Source organism: Podarcis erhardii (assembly GCF_964252035.2).
Source record: "Podarcis erhardii genome assembly, chromosome: 16".
NCBI classification, from domain to species: domain Eukaryota; kingdom Metazoa; phylum Chordata; class Lepidosauria; order Squamata; family Lacertidae; genus Podarcis; species Podarcis erhardii.
The window spans coordinates 2126034-2149672 of record NC_138514.1 but is presented as its reverse complement, the minus strand read 5'-3'; the positions used below and the strand labels follow the sequence as shown (position 1 = coordinate 2149672).

At 46.3% G+C, this 23639-nt stretch overlaps 2 protein-coding genes and 1 long non-coding RNA gene across 7 annotated transcripts in view; all 3 read right to left on the bottom strand.

Annotated features, from left to right (window-relative positions):
* PPP3CC (protein phosphatase 3 catalytic subunit gamma) overlaps positions 1 to 1479 on the bottom strand; it is a 69667-nt gene extending 68188 nt beyond the window's left edge. For 2 of the 4 annotated variants that reach the window (XM_081843911.1, XM_081843913.1), the window contains exon 1: positions 1315 to 1472. In XM_081843911.1, coding sequence (XP_081700037.1) covers positions 1315 to 1369 — 55 coding nt within the window. In that variant the 5' untranslated portion in view covers positions 1370 to 1472. Of the gene's footprint in view, positions 1 to 1314 lie in introns of all 4 variants that reach the window. The other 2 variants (XM_081843912.1, XM_081843914.1) reach the window with 2 other exon arrangements.
* A 547-nt stretch (positions 1480 to 2026) lies between these two features.
* Positions 2027 to 6720, bottom strand: LOC309331624. The gene is made up of 3 exons (XR_014151910.1): positions 6378 to 6720; positions 2528 to 2998; positions 2027 to 2123 (listed from the first exon to the last, which is right to left on the bottom strand). It is a non-coding gene; the product is annotated as an uncharacterized lncRNA (long non-coding RNA).
* Positions 6721 to 12683: 5963 nt separating this feature from the next.
* Positions 12684 to 23639, bottom strand: part of SLC39A14 (solute carrier family 39 member 14) — a 28946-nt gene continuing 17990 nt past the window's right edge. For both annotated transcript variants that reach the window (XM_081843916.1, XM_081843915.1), the window contains exons 5-9: positions 22682 to 22804; positions 20015 to 20197; positions 19192 to 19399; positions 17629 to 17813; positions 12684 to 16559 (exon numbers count right to left, since the gene is read on the bottom strand). In XM_081843916.1, coding sequence (XP_081700042.1) covers positions 16413 to 16559; positions 17629 to 17813; positions 19192 to 19399; positions 20015 to 20197; positions 22682 to 22804 — 846 coding nt within the window. In that variant the 3' untranslated portion in view covers positions 12684 to 16412. The remainder of the gene's footprint in view (positions 16560 to 17628; positions 17814 to 19191; positions 19400 to 20014; positions 20198 to 22681; positions 22805 to 23639) is intronic.

Here is a 23639-nt window from a genome sequence, read left to right as displayed (position 1 = left end):
AACATGGCAGAGATCTAGTTAACACCTGCAACAGAAGAGATCAAAGCTAAACTGACTGATCATAACAATTTCTGATGTCCAAGTTCTCCTAGTACCTGCATTGCTGAAGTTGTTTATCTTGAACAGCTAGCAGGGTGCAGCGTGCACATTTAAACAAATAAGTGTATGAAAGATCTTTTCCCAATACGTGGGGTATGATAGCTGGCATTAGATTAATTAGGACAGCTAAATCTACATTGTAAAAGCCTTCCACTAATCCAACAGCTTCTCGATTAACATTTTGCCCTCCTGCTTATTAACTGTTTCCAGTATCACTGGCTATTTTAAAACAGTATGTGCTGTTTCAGGCACACAAATGGGGGAGGGGGGTTTAGGTGGTCACTGACCATTAAATTAACAAGCATGCTGAAGAAAAGCTGGAAGGTTTAAAGAGTAACAGCAAAGAAAGGTTGCAGTATGCCTGTAAGCACCATAGTCAACTGGTAAAGGGGACCTGATGACCCCACCTGAGCGCACACCCACCCACCCACCCATCCCAGCTGTTATCTGCCACACAGATTGTTTTCACATTTTGCTCCTATGTACCCATTTAACAGCTGCACAAACACCCCACAAGCACATGAAAAAGAAAAAGGTTGCTGTAAGTAGCACAGGGCTTTGAAATGTCACTGTCACACAAGGGTGTCACCACCAGCCCTCAGTCCGGTCTCTATGCAGCTCCCTAGTTCTGCATCAGCCCTTCCTGCCCCCCTAATTTATGTCACAGCTCCACCTCCTTGTTCCTCCACGCATCCTCGCAGGGGACCGCTCCGGACTCCCCAGAGGGAGGCAGGGAGGCGGGCAGTCTTTTCCCTCCAGCCAGCCCATTCCTCGGCCCCCCTTGCAGCTCCCTTGCCTGAGAGCGGAAGGACACCCGAGACCTCCCACCCCCGCACCTCTTTGCTTTGTGGCTTCGACAGAGCAGCCCCATCCAGGATCAATAAGCTGCCCCATTATCCCCCACCCTGAGCAATGGGGAAACTGCAGCTCTGTGGGGCGAGGGACCGGCTGCCCTTCCGCCCCATCGCTAGGGGGGGGGGGTCTGGCAGCTGCTGCTGCTGCTGCCGCCGCCGCCCGCCCCCTTCCCCGCTGCCCCACAGCGCAGGCCCAGGGCCGCCCTTCCGCCCCCATCGCCACAGGATCCTGCAGCTCCTCACGAACGATTATTGTGATTAATCCCGGCTTATTATTCCCATTCCCTCAAATGCCCCCCGGCAAAAACGGAGCGGGGAGGCGGCGAGTCCGGCCCCCCCCGAACCCCCCCCGGCCCCTCACCCTTCACGATGCGCTCCGTCGTGGACAGTTTGCCGCTCTGGGCGCGCCCGGACATGGTCCCGCCTGCCCCGTCGCGGCTCCCGGGACCTTCGTGCCTCCCCGCGGGAGGGGCCGGGACTCCGGCGGCGGCGGCAACGGCAGCGGCTGAGCAGGCCCAGGCGGGCGGGCGGAGGGAGGCGCGGACGGGGGAATCCTCTCAGTGCCGCGGCGGCGGCGGCGGCGGCTGTCTCCACCCGAGCCCCCCGAAGCTGCCCCTACCACGCATGCGCGCTCGCTCTCCCCCGCCCCTTCTACGGCACACAAGGCGCAAGCTGTCAAGGCCGCCGTCTCTCGGCGTCTGGCGCGCAGGCGCAGGAGACCCCCTCGCTCCTTCCCGGCTCGCTCTCTCGCCCGCCCCCGCCAGCGCGCACCCAGCGCCGTTACGCATGCGCCCAGCCACCCTGCCAGTCCCCGGCCTGGGCCCGCCGCCCCCGTTCCGATTGGCCTCGCTCGCGCCTGCGCGGCGGCCGGAGCGGGTTCCTTGGGTCACGTGACGAAGCTGCGGCCCCGGGTTTCCCCTCCCTCCGGCCGCCATTTTGAAGGGAAGCAGGGTTGCTAGGAGACGCGCCGCCGGAGCCGCGAGGAAAGCCGCGCTCGGAGGGCCTGGCCAGAAGCCGGGCGCCGCTCTCTTTCTTTGGACCCGCGCGGCGCGGCGCTCCTCCGTCAGGCCAGGGCGGGGCTCCCGGGCCTCGTTCCGCTCCAGGCCCCTTTCCCAGAGCCGCGCAGGGCTCCGGGCTCCTGCTCTGCCGCCCGAGGTGGGTCTGCGAGAACTGCGCGTGGAACTTGGGGGGGGGGAGCTGCAAATGGTTGCTCGACTTTGGTTCGAGGCTGCTGAGGATGCTGGCAATCCTGTTTGATAGACGCTCGGGGAGAGAGTTTCTATATTACATATATATATCATTGCACATATAAAGAAGCATGGGAGCCGACTCCTAGGGGTCTTCAGGCCCCCCCATAAAATATTTGAGGGTGCTGAGCCCCCCTTGATGTGTGTCATGTGGTCGATTATGTGGGGCAGGAGTTAAGTCCCCCCCCCCATATTTTATTCAAGTTGATGCCCCAGTAAAGAAGCATGTTTAGTTTACAAATTACTGGTTTCTTGTGCTTTATTCATTGAATAGGCTGATGCAGCCATGGATGTGAGGTACACCATCCAGATCAGATTGAATCTGACTGCTACTGGTGGAGAGTGCTTCCGGATACATAACACAAAGGCACCAAATTGAGAATCAAATGCTGAGAAAACAGGATCTAGTCCACAAATGGGTGCCTGAATAAGTCTGCTAAGCTGTGAAGTGGGCTGCAGTCCACCAAAGCTTATGCCACAATAAATTCAAGTCTTTAAAGTGCCATGAGACTTCATTTCTTTTGCTGCCGCAGACTTAACGCTGCTGCCCCATGAAGATGCCTTTTGTGTTTGTGCTGTAACAGACTTAACAGGGCTACCCATCTGCAAAATGGCTTTCCACTTATCTGCTCCTGCTGACATGTATCAGTGGTAATTCCTTGTAACCCCACAGAGGTGGCATCTGCCCAAATGGGCTCTGGCTTAGCAAAAGCTTACACCAGCAATATTACACTGTGAGCTGTCACAGACTGCTGCCATTTTCCCTACAGCAGACTAACAAGACTATCCTATTTCCCTCTGGCATGGGCCACATTAATAATAATAATAATAATAAATTTTATCTATATCCCGCCCTCCTCAGCCGAAGCCGGGCTCAGGGCGGCTAACAACAATCAACAATCAAACAATCAGATATTCACACATTCTAAAAATATTTCATTATAAAAATCAATTAAAATCAAATTAATGGCAACTAATTAAGCAAGATTCTAAGCAGGTTGCCAGAGGAGGGAGTCAGGCTGCGCCCTGACCAAAGGCCTGGCGGAACAGCTCTGTCTTGCAGGCCCTGCGGAAGGATGTCAGGTCCCGCAGGGCCCTAGTCTCTTGTGACAGAGCGTTCCACCAGATTGGAGCTGCAGCCAAGAAGGCCCTGGCTCTAGTTGAGGCCAGCCTAACCTCTCTGAGGCCTGGGAGCTTGAGGATGTTATTATTTGCAGACCGTAGGTTTCTCTGTGGGGCATACCAGGAGAGGCGGTCCCGTAGGTACGAGGGTCCTAGGCCGTATAGGGCTTTAAAGGTTAAAACCAGCACCTTAAACCTGATCCTGTACTCCACCGGGAGCCAGTGCAGCTGGTATAGTACCGGATGAATGTGATCTCGCAGCGAAGACCCCATAAGGAGTCTCGCCGCGGCATTCTGCACCCGCTGGAGTTTCTGGGTCAGTCTTAAGGGCAGCCCCACGTAGAGCGAGTTACAATAATCCAGTCTGGAGGTGACCGTCGCATGGATCACAGTGGCTAGGTCAGGGCGAGAGAGATAAGGGGCCAACTGCTTAGCTTGGTGGAGATGAAAAAATGTCGCCTTTGTTATAGCTGTAATCTGCGCCTCCATAGAGAGGGAGGTATCAAAGATTACACCCAAACTCTTAACGGACGGTGCTGGCACTAATTGCACCCCCGCAAGAGATGGGAGTTGCCCCCTCAATCCCATATCGTCCCGCCCCAGCCAGAGGACCTCTGTCTTCGAAGGATTTAACTTCAACCGGCTCCCACGTAACCATCCAGCCACAGCTTCCAGACATCTCGCCAGTGTATCGGGGCCGAGTCAGGATGGCCATCCATCAACAGATAGAGTTGGGTGTCATCGGCATACTGATGGCAACCCAGCCCAAAACTCCGGACAAGCTGGGTGAGGGGGCGCATAAAGATGTTAAAAAGCATCGGGGAGAGAATCGCACCCTGAGGCACTCCACACACCAAGGAGTGGCGCGATGACAATTCCCCCCCGAGCGCCACCCTCTGTCCCCGACCAGAGAGAAACGAGCGCAGCCATTGAAGGACTGTGCCCTGGATCCCCACGTCGGCAAGGCGGTGGTCCAGGAGTTCGTGATCGACCATGTCGAAGGCTGCTGACAGATCTAGAAGAATCAGCAGCCCCGACCCGCCTCGATCCAGCTGCCTATGGAGATCATCTGTTAGGGCGACCAGAGCCGTCTCGGTCCCATGACCAGCACGGAAGCCGGACTGGAATGGATCCAGAGCAGATGTTTCATCCAGAAACCTACCAAGCTGTTCAGCAACCGCTCTCTCAATCACCTTACCCAGGAATGGAAGATTCGAGACCGGGCGGTAATTGGATAGATCTAAGGGATCTAATGATGTTTTCTTTAAGAGCGGACGCACCACTGCCTCCTTCAGTTCCCCTGGGAATATCCCGGTGCCAAGGGACAAATTGATGATATCCCCCAGGGGGGCCCGCACCTCGTCTGGACACGCTCTAATCAGCCATGACGGGCACGGGTCAAGAGGACAGGTGGTGGGCTTTCCAGCTTGGAGGAGTCTGTCCACATCGGCTGGAGATATCCGGTCAAAATGGTCCAATACTGGACCGGAGGACAGTCGAGGGGCCTCCAGTTCCTTTATTGTATCCAAATTGGCAGGGAGGTCATGGCGGAGCAACAGGACCTTCTCCGCAAAAAAGCTCGCAAATGCCTCACAGCTGTGTGTCAGATTGTTATTTAAATTTGGCCCTCCTTCAAGGGACGTTAAAGACCGAATTATACTAAATAATTGCGCCGGGCGAGAGCTAGCGGATGCAATGGAGGCCGAGAAGTAAGACTTCTTAGCGGCCTTCACAGCCATCTCATAGGTTTTCATAAAAACCCTATAAGATGTTCTTGAGGCTCCGTCACGGGCACCCCGCCATACTCGCTCTAGCCGTCTGAGGTCCCGCTTCATTTTCCGAAGCTCCTCGGTAAACCAGGGAGCCCGGTTTCTGCGGGGTCGCAGAGGGCGCTTAGGTGCGATCTCATCGATGGCTGCCAGGAGCTGGGTATTCCAGCCCTCAACAAGCTCAGTCAATGAGTCGCTAGGGGGAGCAAGGTCCCGCAAGGCTTGACGGAATCTATCAGGGTCCATCAGCCTCTGCGGGCGAGCCCAAATCGGCTCGCCACCTAAGCAGGGTGGGGGTGGAAAGTCAATCCTGGCTTTCAGAGCGTAGTGATCAGACCATGGCACCTTCATCGAAGGAGACATGATCACATCTATACCGGCACCAAAGATCAAATCCAGCGTGTGGCCTGCTTGATGTGTGGGGCCCGAAACAAACTGGGAGAGCCCTAGTGTTGCCATGGAAGACACCAGGTCCAGAGCCTGTGAGGAGGGAGCGGCATCAGCATGGAAGTTGAAGTCTCCCAATACCAATAGGTTAGGGAACTCCAAGGCCCAGCCGGCCACCGCCTCCAGCAGACCTGACAGGGTGGCTGCTGGTGGCTGCTGGTGCGCTAGGTGGCCGGTACACCAGCCAGACAGCCAAGCTCTCCTCGGAGCCCCACACTAGGCCAACACATTCAATGCCGGGGATCGATGGCGATGGTAGAGCCCTGAAAGAACAATCTTCCCGGATTAATAATGCCACCCCTCCCCCCCCCGGCCCACAGTCCGTGACTGGTGGAGGACAGAGAAACCCGGGGGCGCCATCTCTCGTAAGGTAACAGTTACCCCTTCGCGCAGCCAGGTCTCCGTCACACAAGCCAGGTCGACCCCCTGCGAGGTAAAGAAATCTCGCAGGGTGGCGGTTTTGTTGCCTATAGACCTGGCATTGCACAACACCAGTGAAGGAGGTGAGTAATCCTTGCTCACCCTACCCTCGTCTCTTGGGATGGGGCGCAGATTGGAAGGGGTACGAGCATATCCGTATCTCGATCCCCTTCGCCTATAACATCTGCCCCCACCGCCATACCTCCCTCGCCCCTCCACGGTAGCAATCCCAAGCCTCATAATAACCTCCATTTAAAAAATAGAAAAGCAAAACAACCAAAAAACAATTATGCCCAAACAAAAACCAATCCCCACCCCACTCAATATCCCACCCCAAAACAAAACAAGATGAAACAAAACAAAATTACATAGATAAAAACCACCATTCACGGTGGTTCAACAAAATAAACAATAAAAACACGTTTAAAACACATTGGAGGAAAAAACCCAGTATCGGTTTCATTTAACAAAATTCATTTTGTTGTTGCAGCGGGGAAACCTTCAGCTTTCTATGTGCCTTATTCTGAAATTATGTTCTTGCCTGATAGGAATAGTTTATTCAAACTCCTCTTCTACCTTTTCCTTCCATTTCCGATCTGTTGTGTTTTTTGGCTTTTTAGCTTGTCAGCCTTAGGACACAGCCTCTCTCTAAATAAAGAAATATGAGCTGCTCTGGGAATCATAATATCTGTATGAAAAGTGAGATGGCAGATAAATTAATAAATAAAAATAAATCCCAACATCTAATAGTCATGCTGTCCTGGGCTTGATCCCTTAGAATCATAGAATCATAGAATCCTAGAGTTGGAAGAGACCACAAGGGCCATCGAGTCCAACCCCCTGCCAAGCAGGAAACACCATCAGAGCACTCCTCACATATGGTTGTCAAGCCTCTGCTTAAAGACCTCCAAAGACTCCACCACACTCCTTGGCAGCAAATTCCACTGTCAGGAAGTTCTTCCTAATGTTTAGGTGGAATCTTTTTTCTTGTAGTTTGGAACCATTGCTCCGTGTCCGCTTCTCTGGAGCAGCAGAAAACAACCTTTCTCCCTCCTCTATGTGACATCCCTTTATATATTTGAACATGGCTATCATATCACCCCTTAACCTCCTCTTCTCCAGGCTAAACATGCCCAGCTCCCTTAGCCGTTCCTCATAAGGCATCGTTTCCAGGCCTTTGACCATTTTGGTTGCCCTCCTCTGGACACGTTCCAGTTTGTCAGTGTCCTTCTTGAACTGTGGTGCCCAGAACTGGACACAGTACTCCAGGTGAGGTCTGACCAGAGCAGAATACAGTGGCACTATTACTTCCCTTGATCTAGATGCAATACTCCTATTGATGCAGCCCAGAATTGCATTGACTTTTTTAGCTGCCGCGTCACACTGTTGGCTCATGTCAAGTTTGTGGTCAACCAAGACTCCTAGATCCTTTTCACATGTACTGCTCTCCAGCCAGGTGTCACCCATCTTGTATTTGTGCCTCTCAATTTTTTTTGCCCAAGTGCAATACTTTACATTTCTCCCTGTTAAAATTCATCTTGTTTGTTTTGGCCCTTCCCCCTTTCTTTTTTGTTGTGTACACACACTACATTTAAAACACATTCAAATAACATTCCCTCAAATAATTCTGGGTACTGTAGTTTGTTAATGTTGCTGGGAATTGTAAGAGTAGGTCCCCATAATTCTTTGAGGAAAAGAATATGTTTCACATGTGCTTTAAAATGTATAGTGTGTACACAGCCTTATTCTCGCTCCTTTGTTTGCCTTTGAAATAAGCCCTTTAAAAATAATTAGATTTAAACCTGAAGATAGCAGTCTCCACACTTAGTTCCCAAGGAATTATATATTGGGATGGAAAGTATGGAGTGACAGACATTTTATTTCTAACGCACATGCTTGTATGTGATACTATGGGCCCATGTAGTGCATTTCATATATTGCAGCTAGCAAGGTTCATTTTGAGTTTTTGGCAACATGGCCTAGGGCACTCTGCTGGTCGTAGAGCACGCGCTTTGCATGCAACAGGTGCCATGTTTAGTCCTTAGCATCCCCAGGTAGGGCTGGAAAGGACTCCTGCCTGAATTCCTGGAAAGCCACTGCCAGTTAATGTAGACATTGCTGAGATGAATCAATACCTGGCTCTGAAATGTTCCTCCAAAACATCCCAGAAGATCTTAAGATGTTGTGTGCCTCCAACTCCAATCAGCACCAGAGTAGCATGGCATAGGGTGGTGGTGTTTAGTCGTGTCCGACTCTTCATGACCCCATGGACCAGAGCACACCAGGCACTCCTGTCTTCCACTGCCTCCCGCAGTAGTAGCTTCGAGAACACTGTCCAACCATGTTGTCCTCTGTCGTCCCCTTCTCCTTGTACCCTCAATCCTTCCCAACATCAGGGTCTTTTCCAGGGAGTCTTCTCTTCTCATGAGGTGGCCAAAGTATTGGAGCCTTAGCTTCAGGATCTGTCCTCCCAGTGAGCACTCAGGGCTGATTTCCTTCAGAATGGAGAGGTTGGATCTTCTTGCATGGGACTCTCCTCCAGCACCATAATTCAAAAGCATCAATTCTTTGGCAACCAGCCTTCTTTATGGTCCAGCTCTCACTTCCATACATCACTTCTGGGAAAACCATAGCTTTAACTGTACAGACCTTTGTCAGCAAGGTGATGTCTCTGCTTTTTAAGATGCTGTCTAGGTTTGTCATCGCTTTTCTCCCAAGAAGCACGCATCTTTTAATTTCGTGGCTGCTGTCACCATCTGCAGTGATCATGGAGCCCAAGAAAGTAAAATTTCTCACTGCTTCAATTTCTTCTCCGTCTATTTGCCAGGAGGTGATAGGACCTGTAGCCATGATCTTACTTTTTTGATGTTGAGCTTCAAACCATATTTTGCGCTCTCTTCTTTCACCCTTATTAAAAGGTTCTTTAATCCCTCCTCACTTTCTGCCATCAAGGTTGTGTCATCTGCATATCTGAGGTTGTTGATATTTCTTCCAGCAATCTTAATTCCGGCTTGGGATTCATCCAGCCCAGCCTTTCGCATAATGAATTCTGCATATAAGTTAAATAAGCAGGGAGACAATATACAGCCTTGTTGTACTCCTGTCACAATTTTGAACCAATCAGTTGTTCCATATCCAGTTCTAACTGTAGCTTCTTGTCCCACATAGAGATTTCTCAGGATACAGATGAAGTGATCAGGCACTCCCATTTCTTTAAGAACTTGCCATAGTTTGCTGTGGTCGACACAGTCAAAGGCTTTTGCATAGTCAATGAAGCAGAAGTAGATGTTTTTTGGAACACTCTAGCTTTCTCCATAATCCAGTGCGTGTTTGCAATTTGGTCTCTGGTTCCTCTGCCCCTTTGAAATCCAGCTTGCACTTCTGGGAGTTCTCCAGAACTTAAGCACATACTGCTTAAGCCTGCCTTGTAGAATTTTAAGCATAACTTTGCTAGCGTGTGAAATGAGCGCAATTATGTGGTAGTTGGAGCATTCTTTGACACTGCCCTTCTTGGGGATTGGGATGTAGACTGATCTTCTCCAATCCTCTGGCCACTGTTGAGTTTTCCAAACTTGCTGGCATATTGAGTGTAGCACCTTAACAGCATCATCTTTTAAAATTTTAAATAGTCCAGCTGGAATACCATCACTTCCACTGGCCTTGTTATTAGCAGTGCTTTCTAAGGCCCATTTGACCTCTCCAGGAGTGATGGGAGTCTTCTTTATTTAGACAGTTTCTGTTCTGCTTAATCTATAAAAGTGGTATACAGCAAACTGAAAGCAACAACAAATGTTACAACTATACACAACTATTAATACAAATTAATAAGTAATAAATGCTGATATAAATTCCTTCTTCTGACGTATTTCCCTTTTACATATTACCCATCCAGCCTGGCTTCAACCCAGGTCCCAAACAAATTCACAGATCTCTCTCTCTTTCTCTCTCTCTCTCTCTCTCTCTCTCTCTCTCTCTCACACACACACACACACACACACACACACACACACCGCCCTGAAATCTCACAACAAACTGGGTTCCTGGAACTACTGATACCACTCTAGTCTTTCACTCTCTGAGGTGGAAACAAGAGCATGTTTAGACCAGGCCCCATGTCCATTTGTAAGAACAGGGGCAATACTAGTACAAAAGAGCATTCCTCTTACTATCTGAAATGCTGGACAGTATTTGCTGATTCCACTATGTTGATGTAGCAGTTACCTGAAAATCTGGAAGCATCCTTAGAACAAGCAATTGGTATTCAATGTAATACTCTACCATCTGTTCAATATATAAAATACATGACACAAGTGTGCACGTAAACAGCAATTCATGCTCTAAGGACATGGATTTTAAGACACAGCCATTGCTGCCATCTTTTGTTTAAACCATAGTATTACAACCAAAGCCAATTTCCTTATGGGCAGTAAATAACTAATAATAAAGGCTGCAGAAATGGACTATTAAAGTTCTACCACTTTGTACACTCAGGTAATGCAAGACTGCTTGCTTCAGCACACTGGTTCCCTGTCAGTTTCTGAGCTCAGTTCAAAACACTGGTGGTTAGGAACATTGAAAGCCGACTTACAACAGGTCTTATAAAGTAGTCCATCTATCCTAGTATTGTCTACACTGATTGGCAGTGACTCTACACGGCCTGAGGCAAGGGTAGTGATGCGTGGAACAATCTATTTTCAGTTAATTGCAGTTCTGAATGTGCTCATAAGTCCATTCAGCCCTATTTCCACATTAATATGCAGTTTTTTTAAAAAAATCTATCCCCAAAAATGCATTTGTGAACTTATTTTATCTCAAAACATGCATTTTGACACATTCTTTGAGCTGAAAACTGCATTGCAAGATTTAGAGAAGTAAGAAATCTGAAAGATAACTATGTTTTGGCCTACACATTAGGAGGCACAGGTCAAAGTCTTTCCTGCATTGCTGTGGGTTGGACTAGATGACCCTTGGGGTCCCTTCCAACTCGAAGATTATATGATTCTATGAAAATCAGTTAATACTAGAATTTACAAAGACTGAATTCCTTAAGCCCCTCTAGGCAAAGGTCTTTGTCATCGGACCATTTTGACTGGAGTTTTGAAGTGTTGAGCCTGGTACATGTGATATACATGGCATCAGCTATGGTCCCATCCACAATTCAGTACTGTAGTTGGATAATACTCCCAGCAGCAATCTGCATGCCCACCACGGTCACCATCTCCTACCTTCTGAAGCAAGAAGCAGCAGGGGAGACAGCTTTTTCCATTTGATGTCCTACTTTTGGAATACCCTCCCCAAAGAGGCTCTACCTCTTCTTCAGTACCATTCAGACACCTTTTTATTCTCCCAGACTTTTAAGATCTTATTTTGCCCTTTAAAATCACTGTAACATTTTCTGCTCTTCCTGCCTGTCTTCTGCCATTTTATTAAATGATTTTATTTTATTATTAGCCTTCCTGAGAATGTTTGTGCCAAAAATAAATAAATGTGAAATTAAAGAAACCCTTCAGGGAACTTGTTCATCACCAAATGCAACTTTCTAAATCTATTCTCTCAAGTGGGTATCTACAGGAATATTTTTCTCATTGTTCAGTAACAAAGCTGGGAAAATATTTTACATTTACAGGGACCAGAATCATCATTTTTAAGTGTCTAGGTAACAAAGCACCAATGACTTTCTTCCAGGCTTCTCCTCTGAGTAGATGTTTCGAAGCTGTGGCTGGGTGGTTACGTGGGAGCCGGTTGAAGCTAAATCCTTCGAAGACAGAGGTCCTTTGGCTGGGATGGGACGATATGGGATTGAGGGGGCAACTCCCATCTCTTGCAGGAGCGCAATTAGTGCCAGCACCGTCCGTTAAGAGTTTGGGTGTAATCTTCGACACCTCCCTTTCCATGGAGGCGGAGATTGCAGCTATAACAAAGGTGGCATTTTTCTATCTCCGCCAAGCTAAGCAGTTGGCTCCTTACCTCTCTCGCCCTGACCTAGCCACTGTGATCCATGCGATGGTCACCTCCAGACTGGATTATTGTAACTCGCTCTACGTGGGGCTGCCCTTGAGACTGACCCAGAAACTCCAGTGGGTGCAGAATGCTGCAGCGAGACTCCTTACGGGGTCTTCGCTGCGAGATCACATTCACCCAGTGCTATACCAGCTGCACTGGCTCCCGGTGGAGTACAGGATCAGGTTTAAGGTGCTGGTTTTAACCTTCATAGCCCTATACGGCCTAGGACCCTCGTACCTACAGGACCGCCTCTCCTGGTATGTCCCACAGAGAAACTTACGATCTTCAAATAAAAACATCTTGAAGGTCCCAGGCCACAGAGAGGTTAGGCTGGCCTCAACTAGAGCCAGGGCTTTTTCGGCTGTGGCTCCAATCTGGTGGAAGACTCTGTCACATGAGACTAGGGCCCTGCGGGACTTGACATCTTTCCGCAGGGACGGCAAGACAGAGCTGTTCCACCAGGCCTTTGGCCAGGGCACAGCCTGACTCCCTCCTTCGGCAATCTGCGTGGAGCTCTGGCCCAATGGTTGCCATCGCCATTGGTTTGATTTGAATTAATTTTATAATGAATGATTTTAGAGTGTCGTGTTGTGTTGTACTGTTGTACTGTTTTATTGTTGTTAGCCGCCCTGAGCCCGGCTTCGGCTGGGGAGGGCAGGATATAAATAAAATTTATTATTATTATTATTATCTGGGAGGACGGGACACACTTCACAATATCATTACAGAATATAGTTTATTTATGGAATTTACAAATAACTTTACAAGTCATGTGTCATAAGTTATGTTCTTTGTTTCCACAAACTTTCTTACAACTCCTGAGTTATTCAAATACTGAGATGGGAAAATTATGTTAGAAAACCAAGCACATTAAAGAAACAAATACAAATTGAAGTTTGGTCAGTTTTGCTTTCTCTCCTCTCAAAACCTTTCCCCTCAAAGGTCAAATCATTCTGGCATAACCTACAGACAGGGTACCTTCTCTTTCCATTCTTCAAAATTACATGTACAATAATGGCATCCACAGCCTCCTTAAGGTCCGTAGGAGTTAAGGCTGCAGTTCTACACACACTTCCCTGAGAGCAGGCCCTACTGAACTCAGGAGGACCAACTTCTGAGGATCCAGCTGCACATGATCTCATAATTACTTTCATATACTGTTCCAGCTGTCAAGAGCAGACCAACACCCCTTTGCTACAAAATGAATTTAATTAGCTTCACACAGAAAGTAGGCTAGAGGCTACAGAAACAACTGAATTAAACAGTGAAAAGCTGCTGCAAAGGGGAATCTATTATTGTTGAGATGAAGATACTGGACAGAGATCCTATCCAGATTAAATACTGGACTGATCTCGGGAGGAACCTTAACATGCATACTATTGCATTTAGGGATGCCAAAACTATCTTAATGGCTAGAAAATCACCTCCCTGCTACTAGTCTGAAATTTTTTTTTGTATTTGTTCAAAGCAGTTAATTCCTGGATGAAAACCATGAAGAAAGATGTTGGAATGATCACTTCAGACCTCATAAATTTGCTGTCAAGAAAAAAATAGAGAACTGTAAAGTGGGTACTGGGCAATTCATTTCTGACTTTTTAAGGAACAAAGGGGGACCTTCATTTTGGTCTGATTTTTTTTTAATGTACCACGGAGGGGAGGAGTCAAACCCCACCAGGAGGTCTGAATGAGCATTTCCCTGTTCACAGTGACTCACACACAGACAAGTCAAAACTAAAAAGTGATGATCAAAAATATTTTATCCTATAACAATCATAAATATATATAAGGTGCCTTAGAAATAATAATGTGGCAGCAATAAGGGGGAAATAGTATTATTGAATTAAATGGAACTAATGGATTGTTGAATGAAATGTTGCTAATGCCTTTTAGCAACGCAAGATGGTTCAAGACATAATGACTATTTGATCATGCAGGTATATTGTAAAGTTCTGTTCTACATCTGTTTTTTCAAAATAACCACAAGGGTCACAGCAGAGTAGTAAACATTACTTTCTTTGTGCAGGAAACTGTAACTCATTATTATATTACGGTGAGTTGTCCTAATAAAAAAATGAATACACAATGCCTCTAAAAGCTAATGCAGCATTATGCAATAGAACTCCATGGGAAAACTCAAATTGGTGTCCCCCTAACTATGACAATAAGCAATGCCCCAGCAAATGCTCTCCATATTGTGCTATCATGGGCCTCAACTTTTAGGCATGCTCCAAGTTTGAACAGCAATTTTAATCAATAGTTACATTTGCAGAATCACAAAAAAGTACTGCAAAAACATCAAAATCCATAGTATTAAAATGTTTTCAGGGGGGCCAAGCTTGCTTATGGTGTTTCTAACATCAGTCCCATTTTCCCCCTGCCCCACCCATGTGGGCCTTAAGAGCCCTATAACAGAAAGAGGGAATCGACTCCTCTTCTCCAAGCTCATTGGCACAAACAACAAACCAAGAGCTATTAAGCCCTGAGAAGCAGCCTTCAAAACATGGTGGGTGTTTGAGCCGTCATCACAGCCGAGCGTTCAAAAGGCCGGGGGTGGGGAGAGAGACATCCTCAGTAGTCACTTCCCGCCTCTGCCCAATGACAGTGCAAATGATTCTGCCTGCCGGTTAGAACTGCCAAGCCTGGTTGGCATAGTAAACCCACCCCTTACTGGAAATGCAAAAGCTATATTCTACCCATGGATCCTGTCCCAATCTTGCATGACTATTGGTAACGCTTACTATCTTCTAATCAATTCGCATTCTACTTGGAAAGAGGAGGCGTTTGTTAGACCTCAGAATAGTATAAAGGTGTTTCAGTTTCTTGATTCATGGGTAAGAAGGGAGAGGTAGCCTTACAATGAAAGAAAGCATGTAAGCAAATCTGAGCATCATATTAAGGGCTCTTGGGAAGCTTCCAATCATTTGTGCAGAAGGACATTCCTGTGGCTGCCAGGGAAGAGGAATTTGGATTTGCCACCTCAAGCACCACAATATATTGGGCCTGGTGGGTGTGGAATCCAGCCCCAATACAGTCTTTCCATAATAGGGGAACATATTGGAAGTGATCCAACTGTTTTCTGCATCTCAAACCCCTTTCAGAGGAAAAGAGAGAGGACAACATTCATTCCGTTACGCATCAAGACAGGGTGATACAGAGGCATTGCCCCAAAAGATTAAAAACTCTAGGAGTCATACCAAGGAATGGCTGTGCTCTGCTAAAGAACTAGGCTTTCCTTTTGGTGATAAGACACACTCACAAATTCTCAAAGAGAATTTGTGAGGTGGAAAATTTACTACACTTAAGCTGAAGGACTTGATATTATCAATATGATAATCATACTTTGGTTCACCTAGTGACTCTGGGAAAGTCTAATCATGGAGGAAAGCTCCTAAGACCCCCTCTCCAAATCTGGGGTTCACTTCATAGACTGCTCCAAGGCCTTCACATAAACCAGAGGATGCAAAACAACTGCTTTATGTCTCAGTCATTGCTGGGCATAAATGCACTCACCCCGGCCACATTTGCCCTGCAGAAGCTCACCTTCAAGAGAAGCAACTCAGTGGGCTAACAAAAGGAAGACAGAATAGATTAAGAGGAAGGTTGATCTTGCCCCACAGTGTCCAAGGAAAAGGGGCACTCTTAAAAACATAGCGGAGGGAGTTAAGAAGGACTCCTAAACCAGGGGGACAGTCATTCATATGTCCCTAACAGTTTACAACTAACACTGCTACCTGATTAAAGAAATCTAAGGTCAGTCATACAAACCTTACTCATATTGCATAATTTGTATGAAGCATAGCATTTTAGAATAAAAATATTCTTACATGTTTAGATCATACATGCACGCTCCATGGCAAGCACATTCTCTCCCTCCCTCTCAAATGCCTTCTCTAAGAAGATACCTGTCACCCATTATTTTTGTAAGTTCTTGTATTATTTATTTTATCTGAAGTCTGGAGCCATATTACCCTTTTTAAAATTGAGCCATCTTTTAAACCTAACCAACTAACCAATTGACTAAGCATCAATACTCCATTTAAAACTCTAATCTACTAACTTCAAGCAATTTGGGCATGTGGAGGTGGGAAGAGGTCTCTGCTCTGAAAACCACACTGCCACAGACCTGTGTACGCAGCAGTCTATTGTCAGCCCAAGAATGATGGGGTATTTGAACCCCTCTGGTTGAGTCCCCTAAGGAGGTAAAAAGAAGCTAGAAGCTTTCCTCCACCTCCAGAGTTCTTCAGAAGATGAAGGAGGGAATGCTGTTGCGGCACGATAAAGTGGCCCTTAGGTCACTTAACCCAACAGTGGGAAGTTTCATCAGTCACTGCAAGTCAGCCAGGAAGGAATCCATGAAGCAGGCTTAATCAAAGTGCCTCTTTTTGTAATTTTTGGAGAAGATTCTGTGCTTTACACAGTCCATACACCTTCCATTAGTAAGATGCATGTCTCTATCCAAGCTGGATTTGACCCGAGTACATGGTAAGCAGCACCATGATGGTGAATCCTGTCAGCAGTCCTGCGTTCTGGATGGCAAAGGCAATCAGAGCACCACCACTCCTTTCATCCTCTCGGCTGACTTCATTCATCTCTGGGAACTATAGGGAGAAGAAAGAAATTACATTTAGTTCTGTAGCAAACACAAAGCCATATCTTCCAAGAGACTATACAGTATTTCCTACCAGATATAAAAACTTAATTTTATGCAGGACCAAGTCTTTTCAAGACAGAGAGCTCCAATCTATCCAACTTTTATTGTGACAATTACCCATGACTAATCTGGTTTGAATTCAACCTAGCCACAAATTTAGCTGGATTGAGGCTCACCACCAACAAGATACAACTCTGCATTCTGGTAGTTTCAAAATTAGTCAGAGAGATGTATTACAGAAAATGTGGACACCCACATGCCATTTAATTCATAACACAGCTAGAGCTCCTATGCTTGTCTGCCTGCCATCTGAAGGGAAGCACACAACATGGGAATGTGAAATAGATACAGGTGACTCCCGACTTAGGCAGGTGTTACGTTCCAGGAATAAGCGAAAATCACATAAATGCCCTCTCATGAAATAAAGAAGTAAAATAAAATAAAATAAAATAATAATAAAAAAGGAAAGAGTAGGTATGGGAACTGGGACACCGCTTTTCCAGCCATTTTCCTATGGTGGGATTGTGCCGCTTTAGCCCCCTCCCCTACACAATGTCCCCTTCTATTTTGCCCACCCAGCTGAGGCCCCCTGAAGGCAGGGCAGCCCTTCACATGGGTCAGATAGGGCCAGATTTGATTACAACTCCCTCCCTGCCCCCCCCCCACCACAAAGGCAGCTGAGGTTTGACCCACAGTATTCTAACTCAGCCGAGGGATCATGCCCCCTCTGTTAACAGCCCCTACCTGTGTCAGCTAGCCAGGGCCTTCCTTCAGTATTGGGCACCTGCTAGGACTACAAAGTCTGCAGAGGAAGCATCTACCAGATGCTATGTGCAATGCCTCTATTTCTTTAATTATGGGATATAACAATGTTGTGCAATGGTTAGACAAGGACTCACCAATTTTTTTGAAACTGCAGGCACATTTGGTCCAACTGTGGTGGAAGACCACACAGTATTTGATCAGGGATGAATCAAGATTCCTTTGAACAGGAAAGTACCAAACTGAGGACTTACCATATCAGCCAATGCAATGTAGAGAAACATTCCACCAGCTAAAGCAAAGATCCAGTTGGCAGAGAAGTGGCTGCCCGCCAATATCCCAAAGGCTAGTCCCACATAGCAGCAGCAAGCAGAGATGAAGTTGAAGAACAGCGCTTGCTGGATGGACATTCCAGAATTCAGCAGAATGACAAAGTCACCTGCGCGACCAAGGGCAATGGGGAGGAAGTGAAAAAGGAGAGATTGCATCAGGTCAGTGGGATCAAAGTTTAATCAGATTCCTGTTCAATCAACAATAGCATTATGCAAATCAAAAATATTTGTTTGATATACTTTCTCAGGTTTATGGTGATGCACAAAAGTGTTGGTTAAGCATTAAACCCTAATGACTCTATATACGATATACAGTTCAGACACCTCAAATTCACTAAAGCACTTCAACCACCTCCTTCAACTAGATCACCAGATAACCTGGGGGGGGGGGTAACTACCTGGAAGGCTTGCAAAGAGAGCTGTAGTCTCTCAAGTCCCATTACAACTCAGTGCTTACATGGCCAACAGAAGCATTGCTGACCACTCTAACAATCCTCCAAGCACCTGACTGGTCTGGTTTAATCCTCCTTTCAAGGGATCGGTTCACAGTGGGACACAAGTACATAAAACTAGTTTCTAGCAAAGCCTTCACAAACGTGGCCCATGCTGATGGGAGTGGCAGGTGCCAGGTGGGTGAAGGCTGCTCAAACACTACCATGAATTCCTTGTGACCGCCAGAGAAAGGAGATGCCTGAAGGGCCACATTCGTTTTCTCTACACTTGGAGAAAATAACAAGGTTCCTGCAGTGTTGTGGTGGGTTAAGCCTGCTTCCCCATGGTATTCTGACACATGGTTAATAGGAGCTCCAGCATCCTTTGACAGCACACAGAATTTCACTGCGCCCTCCACCCAAATAATCTGCCCACAAAGCCATTTGTGCCTGAGAGTAGTGACTTGTTTCAACTACCCTTATTCTGAGACAAGTGTGGGCTTCCGCTTGTGTGACTTGTTGACTGAATCTGGCCCACACGTCTGTATCTTTTGTTCCCCTGCCCCCTCTGACCCATCTGCTACAGATATTAAGCTACTAACTAACTGTTCAAGGGACTTCCCCCACCCAACACTAAATTAAGTGATTCCTGGGTCACAACCCTCAATAGCCCTACTCTGCAACCTCCTTATTAATTTACTTCAGGTATTTATATCCTGTTTAATACTCAGAATAAGGTGTATTTAAAAAATACAAAGAATAAGAACAATTGAAAGTTATCCCAGAATCAGAAAGCTACCTTAAAATGCCACCTGAAGCCGGAAAGTCATTGTCAAGAGCCTGAAGTTCAGCAGGGAGGGAGGGAGGGAGGGAGGGAGTCTCACAGGACTGGGCCCAGCCATCCCTCTGAAGCATGGGGAAAGTGCTCCCACTTGCACCTCTGTTTAGAAAAGGCTGTATACATGGTTCTGTCCTGTAGACATCAAGAGAATTTCCAGACACCACACGCCTGGCATTTGCTTCAGTCCTATCTCAGAGTTTGAGGAGCACATACCTAGCTCATGAGGAAATTCTTCACAGAGAATGGCCACAGAAGTGCTGATCCCCTGAAAGACGGACACAGTGAAGGAGGCACCAATGGCCAAGCCGTCAATGAAATTGTGGAGGCCATCACTCAGGGTGATCATCCAAGCCAAGGTGCCAATGTCAGAGTAGCGCACGCCCTTCAGCCAATAGCAAGTGCTTTGAGAAGCCTGCAGGTCCTGAAAAGGCAGCAGATCAGTGCTTGAGTTCTCTCATCAACTCCTGCAGTACAAGAGCACACTTGCATGGAGCCTGCATCATACAATGTGCACACACTGCCACCTAGTGCCTACAACTGGAGATACAAAAGCACACTGATGCTTTGGGAAATGTGGAGCAGAGCAAGGAATTTAAAGTAGCAATGTCCTAACCAACAAAACAGACTTCCAACGTTGCCTCATCTCACCTCCCCACTCTACCCAAGCAAGCTGTTTGCCTGGCAATTTTGTGGCATCAGGTTTGCTGCTATTTTCCATGTTCTGCCAGTACATCAGTGCAAACCACCCACCTATGATTGTGCCAATATCCATCTGCTTCTGCAGAAATAAGTCATCAGATGTCAGGAGCTGTCACAGCACACTGCCAATCTCCTAACTGGTTATGAAAGCAGAAGATGTTATGTCTGCATGGGCCAAAGGCAGACTCCCTCTACCCTTTCCCAACAAAAGCAGACTAAGATACATACGAGGTGCTTTACCTTGGATCAGTCTTCCCATTAAGTCTATTTCTTGCAAAGTAAGACAACTTATCTCCAGCTGGGCTGGAAGCAATACATTAGTAGTATAGGTAGGTACCTGAACAGACAAGGAGCCAACAATCTTCTCATCAACAGATGGATTCTTGCATTCCAGGTCACTATTCTTGTTAGGGATGATGTGATCCAAGTCACCATTCTGCAGTTTTTCAGTGACCCCCTCCTCTTGGTCTTTCTTGGAAGGAAGGGTCTCAGTGCTGTAGTGGCTGTGCCCATGATGACTCTGGGGGATACAAAGATGGAAGAACTGAAGGGGGGGGGAGAGAGACTTTCTGTTCCTTATCAGGCAATGGCGTTTCCACCTGCCTTGACCCCCCACCCAGCCCTTCCCAGGCTATGACTTTGAGGACAGCAGCTGAGAAGAGAGGAGTTCAGGGATATTTTTAAAAAATAGTTTTATAAGTTGCGTGTCTTTGTTTCTCAGTCTGATCCTTTTAGATGGTCTTGTATGTTTTGTGGTATTTTATGCAATGTGAATTGCTGTTATTTTTATTGATTATAGATTGGTAATTCTTTATTGGAGTTGATAAGTGTGAACTGTTTAATTATTATTTGCTGGTGTTTAATTTTACTGTTTACTATAAGATTCTGATGCATTGTTGAATGTTGCTTTGTTTGATGTACGTTATTAAACGGATGAGATTGTTACTATTAATGTTTGATGTTGTTGTGTTGGAAGCCACCCAGAATGGCTGGGGCAAGCCAGCCAGATCAGCAAGTAACCTTTCACCCCACACTGCACCAACACGGCTTAGGGTATACTCCCCACTGTCAGCTGCTTCAGTTCCTCTCATTAAATTTTACTGGCTTTTCACCAGTAAGGCACTACACACCACACTTCTTTATAATTCTTTAGTAACTTTCTGAATTCCACGACACATCTGCAAGTTTTATGATCTCACAGTTCACAGACACCACAATATAGTAATTTTAGGGTAGTTCACTGCTGACTTCTCTATCATGAAAAGTAACTCTGTGCCTACTGATTCATAAAAGAGCTTTCTATTTAGTATGTTAGCTATGTAGGCTATAAAAAGCCTTTTTTCAACTGGAATCAGTTGTATCAACTTTAATTTGCGTCTATATTCAATGACATGACCCTGTTTATGAGATATGCTTTCTCACTGCAATATCCTTGTTGACTGTTCCATACATTATCAGTTAACATTAAAGCAGCTGAGCAAACTACCCTAACTCAAATGTTATACAGTTGTTTTGAATCTGCTATTATTGGCACCAAATGTTTGAAAGTCCAAGGACTGAACCGAAAGGCCTGGAAGACCACTAAACAAGGCTGCGTGCATGAGAAGGAAGTGAACAGGAAGGGAAGTGGTTAGGAACTGGATTGTCTCTAAACCGTTTATAGTGTTTTATTTTACACTATCGTTTTGACAGACTTGAATGGTACTAAAAGGAAGCCTCTCTGGAATACCTTTGGGGGCTTTTGTAAAGATTGCTATTACTGCCATTAGCGAGGATGGCAGAGGGATGCTATATATGCTAATGTCATGGGTTCAGCAAAATCCTATTTTGTATTATTTCAGAGCTCTGTCCTGGTGACTTACTATTTAACATTTAAAATTGTAGCTGGCCATGTTGGTCCATTAGGTCAAAATAAAATAAAATCCAGAATAGTAATGGTATGGTAATGTTTTTTTCTTAGCATCAACCAAAATGTCAGAACACTGTGAGCAAGCTTGCAAGTCCCTTGGAACTCTATATCAAGCTTGATGTTAAACAAAGTGCTGGGGGCAAGGGGAGGAGAAAAGGCTAGGCATTATGATGGCGCCACAAAGTCTGCAGGGTTTTTTTAGCACTCTAAAGATGGAAAGGAAGAGCAGATTTAGCTGGAATAGCCTCAACAGATGCAAGACAGATTGCAGGATGGACTCTGGGCTTCTGAGACTAAGAAGCAGTAACATTTATTCTCCAATCTAGATCCCTTGAGAGCTAGAGATGAGAGTCAGTGGACGATGGCAGGATGAGGCAGAGACTCTCACCTGACCTGGTTGCCGCTGCTGAGGGGCTGGCGAGCTCACACGGTGGCAGGAGCGCTCGATAGGCTCTGCTAGCGCATGCGTATTGTGCTGACCTTGCTGTCGTCTTGCCTCTCTTGGCATCCAGCCCTGATGCAGGCAACTGTAAGGTGAGTGCCGCTGCCTCACCCTGCTGTCTGCTATTGGTCAGAAGCAGAGAGAAGCATGGCATCCTACTAGTTTGGGTGTGGGTTCACATTATCTGCAAATGCTCTGGAGGAATCAGCATTGGCAAATAAGCTTCCCTGAAAAACAGCTGGCTGCAAACAGTGCCCTGAAATATGTAGCCGTGAGAGAGTACTGGATATATTCTGGCACACACAAAACCAGGGTACTCTCAAAAATGCATCGCCAAATAGTTGGAGGTGCAGGGTTGGTACTGGATCCATCAGGGCTCTTCAACAGGCAGGTCAATGTGGAAAAGAGTTTCACTGCATATAAAAGTTTGCAAACTACCATCTTAAACTGCTGATTCTCTGGAAAGAATTCTGCTTCTAATATATTTAAAGGGAAAACTACTGTCTTATTTTCTTTAGCTTTCTGTCCCTCAAAATTATGACATTGTTACATCTGATGCCAAACAATATTCAAATATTTGTTTAAAAGAAAAGTAATGGGAGATTTGCACCAGAAGTAGTTCTCATCAGCAAGTGTTTTGGTTCCTCCCTCACCGTGTCTTTCTGCTTGAGAAGCATCTTCAATATTTTCTCTGTGAAAAAGAACAAGTAAAAGCCCCCAAAGACAACAGCCGATTTGGAGACATAATCATCTTCCCGAGGATTGAATCCAAAGGCCTGTGGAGTAGGGGCAGGAAAAGGTAAGTGAAAAGTATACTTAAATAACAGCACATTTATGCAGTTTACATTGCCTCCCACCTGTTTCAATCTAAGAGAAGGCCTAAGAGGAAGTAAAAAGCTGCAGAGCACAGGAATTTATCACTTGACCTACAGAAGTATATCTTGATGGCAGCTGGCTGCTCCCTGAATTCACATTATGACAGCAATAAACCTGTGTCGTGGCTGTGCCAAGTGAGATGTGGGTTCACACTGTTGAATGCTTCTCCACAGGCACATGCTCCTTTCATACAGAAACCATGTCTGACAGAAGTCAGCAAGGCTAGAAACTTGCTGTTTGATTGGCTAGTTTTCTATATGTGGTGCATTAAAAAAAATGTAGTAGTATTCAGCCATGTAAATCCACATCCGCAAAGTGGTGCATAGGTTTTACCACTTCCTAAAGCAGAAGATCATCTGACCAGAGCTCATTTGTATCTCACCTGGTGTAAGAACAAGAGGGATTCCACTATGACCCATTGATTCATTGACTTGCCTCCTATGACTCAGACTATCTTATACAGTTTTTTTCTTATTGTGTGAAGGCCACTTTCCCTCCCCTTTCTAGATAAGATATGCTCCTTTGTCTCAAACACTTTCATTACAAAGGAAAACATCCCAAGAACATGCCATTGAATGTTGAAGTTAGTCAAGTATTTTATGAGGAGGAAACGAGCACCACAAAGACACCGTGCAACCACCAATGGCTTCTCCCTTTCCTGTCTAGCTCCTAAACCATAACTAGACCCTCACACACAACTACCTTCTTCGACCATCACCCACCCCTTATTTTGGT